General features: G+C 48.2%; 1 protein-coding gene across 2 annotated transcripts in view; it reads right to left on the reverse strand.

Moving 5' to 3' along the window:
• The window catches only part of si:dkey-81j8.6 (STE20-like serine/threonine-protein kinase), a 54,811-nt gene that overhangs the window by 42,234 nt on the left and 1,894 nt on the right, over positions 1-10,683 (reverse strand). For both annotated transcript variants that reach the window (XR_010798311.1, XM_066658794.1), the window contains exons 2-10: positions 6,396-6,560; positions 5,870-5,918; positions 5,474-5,623; positions 4,748-4,820; positions 4,253-4,447; positions 3,959-4,133; positions 2,813-3,146; positions 2,334-2,588; positions 485-2,127 (exon numbers count right to left, since the gene is read on the reverse strand). Coding sequence is in view for 1 of the 2 variants with exons in the window: in XM_066658794.1 (XP_066514891.1) it covers positions 485-2,127; positions 2,334-2,588; positions 2,813-3,146; positions 3,959-4,133; positions 4,253-4,447; positions 4,748-4,820; positions 5,474-5,623; positions 5,870-5,918; positions 6,396-6,560 (3,039 nt within the window). In the remaining variant the exon portion in view is untranslated. The remainder of the gene's footprint in view (positions 1-484; positions 2,128-2,333; positions 2,589-2,812; positions 3,147-3,958; positions 4,134-4,252; positions 4,448-4,747; positions 4,821-5,473; positions 5,624-5,869; positions 5,919-6,395; positions 6,561-10,683) is intronic.

The following is a 10,683-nucleotide window of genomic DNA, read 5'->3' on the forward strand; positions in this document are numbered from 1 at the left end:
CACACACAGAGTGTTTTCATGCTGGTGAGCACCTTGCCTAAGCTTCCATTCATTTTATAGAAATATACCCTTTCCTCATTCATAACTAAGACTTTAACCCTAACCCTTCCACTCAGGGTGCATCCATTTATAAAGTCCAGCAGCTCCTCTGATATCACTGCAGACTGGTGCAGAGCTGCTACAGAGCGTCGCTAGTCACCTGGGAATGAAGCGCTGCTCTGTTTTGTTTGTGTTCTGATGACGTATCGGGGTCTTGAAGGGTCGCCCGCGTCGTAGGGGAAGAGTTTAACCACTGCGCCCTGTGACTCAGCTCCAGGAGGACGCTCAGAAATGGGATTCACCCACAGACTAACCTTAACCCTAACACTGTGAGGTCAACACACTTATTGATTTGAGATTATTCATCATCATCTCACCCACTGAATTCTGGGAGATTTCACAGACACAGAGGGTGCGGACCTGATTGAAAACTGAAGCGACTGACCTCCTCAGCAGCAGGGGGCAGCGGCGCTGTCTTCTCTGTCTCCGCCTCAGTCTTAGACTCAGACGCAGAGACGGACAGATCTGTGTTTTTCTCGGTTTCCTGTTGGAGCGTCCCGTTCCCCACAGATCCTCCGTTTATCAAACTCTCTTTTCTCTCTCTCTTCTCTCTCTCATCCCTCTCTTCTGCTCCGTCTTCAGGTTTTTGTCTTTGAGTCTCACTCTGAGACACAGTGAGGTTCTTATCCTCCTCCACCTCTCCGTCCTTCTCTTTTCTGACCACATGCTCTTCTCTTTCTCTCTTTCGATCTTCAGTGTCTTCCTGCTTTTCTTTTTCTTCCACCTCTTTATCCTCCACCACTTTTTCCTCTTTTTGTTTGGTCTCACATTCTTTCTCTTCTCTTTCTCTATTTTTATTTTCCTCCTCTTCTTTTTCCTCCTCCTCTTTATTCACCACTTCTTTTTCCTCCTCCTCTTTTTGTTTGAGCTCCAGTTCTATTTTTTCTCTTTCTCTATTTTGGTTCTCTGTTTTTTCCTCCTCCTCTTTTTCCTTCACCTCTGTTATGATCTCGGCATCTTCTCGTTCTGTCTCTATTTTCTTCTCCTCTGTTTTGTCCTCCATCTCTTTTCTGATCTCCCGTTCCTCTGTCTCTACCTCTCTCTTTTTATCCTCCTCGTTTTCCTCCTGTCGTCCTGTCTGGAGCTCCTCCCCCTGTGGGAGTGTCCTCAGTGCATCCTTGGGGTCTTCATTCTTTAACTCTGTGTTCGGGGATTTCTCCTCGATACTCAGCTCTGTCTCTCTCTGCTGTTCTGATTCAGAGTGGTTCACTTCAGCTCCCTCTCTCTGTCTCTCTCCTTCTGTCTCTCTCTCTCCATCTGTCTCTCTCTCTCCATCTGTCTCTTTCTCTCTGTCTGTCTCTCTCTCTCCATCTGTCTCTTTCTCTCCTTCTGTCTCTATCTTTCTCTCTCCTCCCGACTCTCTCTCTCGGTCTGTCTCTCTCTCTCCTTCTGTCTCTCTCTCTCCTTCTGTCTCTCTCTCTCTCTCCCCTTCTGTCTCTCTCTCTCGGTCTGTCTCTCTCTCTCCATCTGTCTCTCTCTCTTTCTCTCCTTCTGTCTCTCTCACCCCATCTGTCTCTCTCTCTTTCTCTCCGTCTCTCTCTCTCTCTCTCTCTCCTTCTGTCTCTCTCTCTCTGTCTGTCTCTCTCTCTCCATCTGTCTCTCTCTTTCCATCTGTCTTTCTCTCTGTGTCTGTCTCTCTCTCTCCGTCTGTCTCTCTGTCAGTTTGTCCTGCTGTAGTCTCCACAGAGGTGTCCCTCCTGTCCTCTCTCAGTTCTGTGGATGTTTCCGGACGCTGTTCCTCTGCTGCTGAGTGACGTTTCTCTGTCTTTTTCTTCGTGGCTAAGTCCAGATAATCGTGAGCGAGTTTCTCCGGTGTTTTACTCGTTTTGTTTCTTTCCAAACACAGCGCCTCAGTCAGGACCTCGTCCTTCTGCTGCTTCTCGTGTGTCTCTGTGTCCAGGGGCCGGAGGCATCTCCAAAAAGGCGCTTCCTCAGGGGATTGATTAGCGTTCTTAGCCTCATCTTTAGAACTGTTAGCTTCATTAGTTTGATCCTGAACCAAAACAGGCGCCTCCCCGCTGCATTCACCTTAAAAATAAAATAATATAATTATATAATCATTCTATAATAATATAATTAATGAGTAATAAATAATGTCAAATAATTCAGTAACGACAATATGTTCCAAAACATTAATGAACTCAGAACAAGTCAGCCATGTTTTTCTCGGACTCGTGTTCATACTGACACCTACTGGTCTAATGCTTACACAACTCTGTACTGAAATAACTTACCGTTCGGAGTGGGATCCTCCGTGTGCTGGGGGTCCTCTCTGGGGTCTTCCGCCGTCTCTGTCCCGGGTGAACTTTGCTGCTCTTGGGTTCCTTTAGCCTGTGGAAGCTGTGTGTCGGGGTCAGCGGCTCTGTGTTGGTCAGTCGTCTGGTCAGAGTTCGTAGTTTGCTTTGATTCAGTTTGAAGTTGCTTAGGTTTCTCCGTCTTTTCTTTATCGGTCTGTTCCAGTGTTTTTACGTCTGTCTCTTCACTCTGACCTGCAGAGACAGCACTGTTCAGACACAGACAGTACATACAGTGCATTTACAATTACAGTCCAGCCCTTTACACAGTGATTCACATACGATATTGTTCTGGGTGTTTCTGCTCTGGGTGTTCTGGACACAGAGCTGGACACTGGGCTGGACTTTCCATTACATGTCAGAGAACTCTCTGAGAAAGGAGTTTTACTGCCGTATTTTGATAGAAGATTATTCCTCACCGTTCTCTGTGTCCTGTTTGTCCTGACCTCCCTCTGCTTTAACATCCCCCCAGAACCCAGACTTGCGTCGGGCTCCCCCTGTGAGGAAGGAGAGCAAGGTCCCGGGCATGGAGAGTCTCCTGATAATTTTTGGGCCTTTGTCTGCGCCGCTGGACGCCCGGCGGGTCACCCTGGCTCCGGCACTCGGATTGGACTGGACTGGAGGCTCTGTAGGAACTTCGGACGGTGCTGTCTGAGGAGCTTTGGCTTGTTCTGGGAGAGAATCCTTCTGCGATGGAGGGTCAGTGTCCGGCGGCTTTGACTCGTCCACAGAACAGCGCAGGTCTGACAAGGACTGAGACACAAAAGACAGGAGACATATATGAGGAAGGCTGCATGCTAACAAGCTAACACTGCTACACATTACACTGGCACCATTTGCATGGTAAACCCTCAGGCCCCCCCACCCCCACCCCAGCTCACACTACTCTACAATATTCTACAGGACTCTACTGGACTCTACTCTCTGATTGGTCCCTGGTTGGTTTCCCACAGCTTCCCCTTGAAAAAGGGGAACAGTGAGCTTTGGAAACCACAACAACGGCAGCAGTGACGTTAAGCGGTGTTTACTCATGGTGTATTGGCGTGTTGTTGTTGTTTGGGACTGAACACAGCTCCGTCATCAGTTCAGACAGATCAGTAGAGCTTGTTCCTTCCTTGTTGCAGCGTCCAGCTCTCGCTGGATTCTTTCACCGGCCACCGATCCAAGGAGCGTTTGAACCTCTTCAAAAGACCACGGCGTAATTTTACGAGCTGCCGTCGTGAGTCGGATAAAAACAAACGTGATCTCTGCTGCAGCTGGAGATTTTACAGATGGAGAGTTGGTGCTGGTCGTCTGCGTTGCGTGGCGTAGAGTGACGACTCTCTCTGGACGATCAGCGCTCTGCAAGGTTTACACGCCACGGTTTAGTCCCTACTCGACTCGCTCTGAACCACGAGAGAACAGCGACTATTAAAAAAAGTGTTAGCTTGTAGCATTGTGGATAAAGAACTATTTGAGCTTGTGATTATGAGCAGTGTTCGCTTGTAATGTGTATCATTATTGATACGGAACGCCTTACGGCCCAAATGCTGTGAATGTGAAACCCAAAATAAAGTTTATTGAACCTCTGCCTCGATGACCTCGGTGACCTCTGCCTTGGCCTCAGCGATGAGCTCCCTGAGCGCTCGTCCATCTCGGCCTGAGAGAGAAAATGGGTGAGCGAGCAGCTGCTGTGCACTCCAGCGAGTCTCTGGCTTCTTCTGGAGCGCCCTCCGCAGGAAATCCTGGAAATGTGAGGACCTGAAATCACAGAGCACATGGACTGGTCACGAGGGCTGCTGTATCCCCCCAGAAATACTCAAACAAGAGCACCTCTGTGTGACTGGGTGGTGTTGCTGTGACGGAGGTGAATATCTGACCAGAGGCGGGGGTGTGTTAGCGTGGGCGGAGGTGACTTTGTGATTTTCAGTAAGACTCTCATTGGATTGAGTGAATGATGTGGAGGCTCCATCTCGGCCGCCTCGATCAGAGTGATGCCCAGAGACCAGATATCCGCCTTACAGCTGTACGGATTATCCTTCGACGTCTCGCACATGATCACCTCCGGAGCCATCCTGAAACACACACACACACACACACACACACACACACACACATTAACTTCCACAGAAACATCCATCCAACACTCAAACACCAAGCCGAACTCTCTGGATATCGTGGGCAGAGATGAGAGTGAGGTGCAGATACACTCTTGAACAGAAAGCAAATAATAAATGGCACATTTTCTCTTTAAAAAGAAATGTTTGAAGCGGATGACTCTCTGATGCACACAATTAAAACCATTTCCTTTGGCCCAATGTGTTAACTGATAAATCTCTCTGTGGTCAGTTACATCAAGGTCAGTAATCCCTCACCAATACGGTGTTCCAATAAACGTCGCCCGTCTCTGAAGCGTGTAATCATTTTTTGCAGAAACTCCAAAGTCAGCTGAGTGAGAGAGAGAGAGAGAGAGAGAGAGAGAGAGAGATGGAGAGAGATATACAAATAAGTAAACTCTGATATTACACTGTTCTGGAGTATAGTGAGTCAATGTAGTGTGTGTACAGTGAGACTATAAAGAGATTATAGAGTGAGTACCCTGTTAAATGTGTCCATCCAAAGTGAGGAGTATGTTATATACTGAGAGTATAGCATGAGTTGAGTACAGTAAGAGCAGAGTGTGAGTGAGTGCGCTTTTTTTTGGGGGGGGGGGGGTTATATGGTGAGTATAGTGAGAGCATAATGTGAATGCAGTGTGAGTACAGTGCTAGCACAATGTTAGCATAGTGAGAGTATAGTGAGAGCACCCCGCGCAAGCACTGCGAGAGTATAGTGGGAGTGTAGTGAGTACACAGAGTAAGTATAGTGGGCGTACAATGAGAGTATAGCGAGAGTACATGGGGGGGGGGGTGCACTGTGAGTGTAGTGAGAGTATATTGGGGTGCATAGTGTAAGTATAGTGGGAGTATTGTGAGAATGCAATGAGTGTACGGTGTGAGTACAGTTTGGGTATATTGAGAGTACAGTGGGAGTACACTGTGAGTATAGTGAGACTATTGTGTAAGTGCAGTGAGAGTATAGTGTGAGTATAGTGAGAGTACCCAGTTTAATGTGCCCATCCAGGGTGAGGAGAATGTTCCCTGCCTTCAGGTCTCTGTGGATGATGTGGTGCTGATGGAGGTAGGACAGAGCCTGAAGAGTCTGACAACACACTTCACTGATCTGCTGCTCATTCAGACCTCGCTCCAGCTCTACAACACACACACACATACACACACACACACACACACACACACACACTGTTTATACCATTAGTAAAAGGCTCTGGAGTCATATGTATAATCTGTATCTGCAGCATCTTGCCCATATAAGGGGTTGTGGGTGTGGCTGGATTTCTCTGTGAAAAAGATTAATGAAGGTGGTGTTTGAAAATTTCTTGCATTGCATCCAGTTCCTCTCTCACACACACACACACACACACACACACACACACTCACCTAACATGATGTCATCAAGTGCTCCTCCAGGACAGAACTCAATCAGGATCTGCACACACACAGCACACACAGAGTTATTATTCATTAGTAATTTATTTGTCTAACAGTTGTTCATTTCTCCTGGTGATCATCAAGAGCAGGTTTCACATAAAATTAAAAACTCCAACATATTTATAAAGCTTTTATTAAAAGCTGATTTTGAAGCTCTTTGATCCTATGGTGCTTTAAACAGCTGAACGACTTTAGTGACATCACAACCATAAGGGGAAAGGGGCGTGGCCTCAGAGTAGTTTTTTTTATTAGATGTTTTGTTCCGTCTGTGCGTATTTTGTCCCATAAGCAGCACCCACTGTGGGCATGTGTGTCCCTCTGCTCAATGCTAACAGTCCACCAGTGGGGTATAGAGCCCCTCAGGCTGGGGGCTGTGGAACGGTGGAACTGTGTTCTCTGCACTGATGGAGTTCTGACAGCTCTCGGAGCAGTTGGAGAAGTGTTTGTGGACTCAGACTGGATCGGAGTGTCTTACCCACAGCCAGCCGTCGAAGAAGATGGCGTCGAGGAGGGCGAGGATGTTGCCATGGCGACAGGAAGCGAGGATGTTGATCTCTGTGATGTAATCCTCCAGCTGCTCCTCACTGCGTACCTCCATCAATTTAGCAGCTCCTATTACACCACTCTCTTTGTTCTGAACCTGTTTTACACACACACACACACACACACACACACACATCCATTACTTGTTGTCATCATAACAGACCTTTCTCCCACTGTCTCCATCTCTCTTTCTCTCTCTGTCTCTGTCTTTCACTCTGTGTGTGTGTGTGTGTGTGTGTGTGTGTGTATAGGATGGCCCTCCCTCACTCCATCACTCAGGAATCTGCTGAGAAAAACTGAGAAAGTTAGTGTTCTCCTCCAAGCGTGTAGAGCTCCTATGATATTTGAAAAAAGGAAGCATGTGCTCCTCATCCTCAGCTTCATCATCGTGTCTTTGGGGGAGGGCTGAGTGACGGAGGGGCCTGAGGAGGGCAGTTTCCTGAAAATCCTTCTTAGCTTAGTGCTAACATTCTAATACAACTTCAGAGGCACGCTAGGTGCAGTTAGCATGATCACAAGGGGCTTTACGGCCTGTGTTTGTGATTCATCTCAGCTATAAAACTCCAGTATCTCTCTGTCTTCGGGTTCTGTAAAGAACCATTTAACTGTCCAGTGTGTGTCGGGGTAGGATTACAAAACAGCGTGGAGTGATTACAAAACAAGGATGAATGAGTGAAGAGAAGGTCCCCAGATTGTGCTCAGAGTTTTGATCTGCTCCGAAAGCGTCTGAGACCGAAGTTAAGAGGTGTTCAGTGTAGGAGGTAAAACCTGTTACAGGAAACGTTCGCTCTTATTGTTGCTCAACAGGAAGTAATAAACCCACAGCAAAGATCAAAGCTCTTACCCATTGCCATGGAAACACAGACTAAAGCATAACACAGAATGAGTCCAGCCTGTTGTTGAAGTAACTGCAGAGTTATTAACTCATTCACAAAGACAGACACTGTGTCCACGTCACAACACAGCTGCACTGTACACTCCCAGACAAACGGCCACTGTGGTCGTCCCTCAGCAGCACCACATGAAGCTGTAAGACTACAGCAACTGTAGATATTTAAAGGCAACGTTCACCTTTCCCCTCCTTGTGCTGCTCTGCAGTCGGTTTGCTCTGAAAAATGCTCTAATGTGTTTTACAAAGCCCCAGTATCCAGTGCTAGGCTTTCTCTCTCTCTGCTCACGGCAGAGAAACGCCATCTGGAGGTTTTTAGACAACGGAGAGACTCCAAACGCTGAAAAGCACCAACCGAGATGAGGATGTTGCTCTATTCCTGCTCCATAGGGGGGTAACACTGAGTTATTTCTGCTGTTACAGTTACATTACTTAAGGTGGAACTGACTCTAAATTCAGGAGAGCGCTAACTGCATGAAAGTAAACACAGAGGGAAAGTGCTACAAAACTAAACACCTCGAGTTACACATGAGTTTCTGTGGGAATTCAAACAGTGAATAAACACTTACAGACAATTTACACTTCAGACACCAACAAGATACAGTCACTTCCTACTCACACACACCACTCCACCTTAAAAGATACAGTAACTTCTTACTCACACACACCGCTCCACCTTAAAAGATACAGTCGCTTCTTGCTCACACACACCGCTCCACCTTAAAAGATACAGTCGCTTCTTGCTCACACACACCGCTCCACCTTAAAAGATACAGTCACTTCCTACTCACACACACCACTCCACCTTAAAAGATACAGTAACTTCTTACTCACACACACCGCTCCACCTTAAAAGATACAGTCACTTCTTACTCACACACACCGCTCCACCTTAAAAGATACAGTCGCTTCTTGCTCACACACACCGCTCCACCTTAAAAGATACAGTCGCTTCTTACTCACACTCACCACTCCACCTTAAAAGATACAGTCGCTTCTTACTCACTCACACTGCTCCACCTTAAAAGATACAGTCGCTTCTTACTCACACACACCGCTCCACCTTAAAAGATACAGTCGCTTCTTACTCACACACACCGCTCCACCTTAAAAGATACAGTCACTTCTTACTCACACACACCGCTCCACCTTAAAAGATACAGTCGCTTCTTGCTCACACACACCGCTCCACCTTAAAAGATACAGTCGCTTCTTACTCACACTCACCACTCCACCTTAAAAGATACAGTCGCTTCTTACTCACTCACACTGCCCCACCTTAAAAGATACAGTCGCTTCTTACTCACACACACCGCTCCACCTTAAAAGATACAGTCGCTTCTTACTCACACACACCGCTCCACATTAAAAGATACAGTCGCTTCTTACTCACACTCACCACTCCACCTTAAAAGATACAGTCGCTTCTTACTCACTCACAGCGCTCCACATTAAAAGATACAGTCGCTTCTTACTCACACTCACCGCTCCACCTTAAAAGATACAGTCGCTTCTTACTCACATACACCGCTCCACCTTAAAAGATACAGTCGCTTCTTACTCACACACACAACTCCACCTTAAAAGATACAATCACTATTCTCCTCAAACACACTGTTCTACTTTAGAAGATGCTAAGCTTCCGAATGTAAACAAACAGACTCACCCAGTCACTCACACACTCACCTGGTCACTCACACACTCACCCAATCTCTTATACACTCACCCGGTCACTCGCACACTCACCCAGTCACTCACACACACACCCAGTCACTCACACACTCACCCTGTCACTCACACACTCACCGGGTCTCTCACACACTCACCCAGTCTCTCACACACTCACCCTGTCACTCACACACTCACCCAGTCACTCAAACACTCACCCAGTCACTCACACACTCACCCAGTCACTCACACACTCACCCGGTCACTCACACACTCACCCGGTCTCTCACATACTCACCCAGTCACTCACACACTCACCCAGTCTCTCACATACTCACCCGGTCACTCACACACTCACCCAGTCACTCACACACTCACCCGGTCTCTCACATACTCACCCGGTCACTCACACACTCACCCGGTCTCTCACATACTCACCCGGTCACTCACACACTCACCCAGTCACTCACACACTCACCCGGTCACTCACACACTCACCCGGTCTCTCACACACTCACCCAGTTCCTCGCACACTCACCCAGTCACTCACCCGGTCACTCATCCACTCACCCAGTCTCTCACACACTCACCCAGTCTCTCACACACTCACCCAGTCACTCACACAATCACCCAGTCACTCACACACTCACCCGGTCACTCACACACTCACCCAGTCTCTCACACACTCACCTGATCATTCAAACACTCACCCAGTCACTCACACACTCACCCAGTCACTCACACACTCACCCGGTCACTCACACACTCACCCAGTCTCTCAAACACTCACCTGGTCACTCACGCACTCACCCAGTCTCTCACACACTCACCCTGTCTCTCACACACTCACCTGGTCACTCAAACACTCACCCCAGTCTCTCACACACTCACCCTGTCACTCACACACTCACCCAGTCACTCACACACTCACCCGGTCACTCACACACTCACCCGGTCTTTCACACACACACCTGGTCACTCAAACACTCACCCCAGTCTCTCACACACTCACCCTGTCACTCACACACTCACCCAGTCACTCACACACTCACCCGGTCTCTCACACACTCACCTGGTCACTCAAACACTCACCCCAGTCTCTCACACACTCACCCTGTCACTCACACACTCACCCAGTCACTCACACACTCACCCGGTCACTCACACACTCACCCGGTCTTTCACACACACACCTGGTCACTCAAACACTCACCTAGTCACTCGCACACTCACCCAGTCACTCGCACACTCATCCAGTCACTCACACACTCACCCGGTCACTCACACACTCACCTGGTCACTCAAACACTCACCCAGTCACTCGCACACTCACCCAGTCACTCATACACTCACCTGGTCACTCACACACTCACCCAGTCCCTCACACACTCACCTGGTCACTCACACACTCACCCAATCTCTCATACACTCACCCAGTCACTCAAACACTCACCCGGTCTCTCACGCACTTACCCAGTTACTCACACACTCACCTGGTCACTCGCACACTCACCCAGTCACTCACACACTCACCCCATCACTCAAACACTCACCGGCTCTCTCACACACTCACCCAGTCTCTCACACACTCACCCTGTCACTCACACACTCACCCAGTCACTCAAACACTCACCCAGTCACTCACACACTCACCCGGTCACTC

The sequence above is a fragment of the Hoplias malabaricus genome, unplaced genomic scaffold (assembly GCF_029633855.1).
Source record: "Hoplias malabaricus isolate fHopMal1 unplaced genomic scaffold, fHopMal1.hap1 scaffold_64, whole genome shotgun sequence".
Taxonomy (NCBI): domain Eukaryota; kingdom Metazoa; phylum Chordata; class Actinopteri; order Characiformes; family Erythrinidae; genus Hoplias; species Hoplias malabaricus.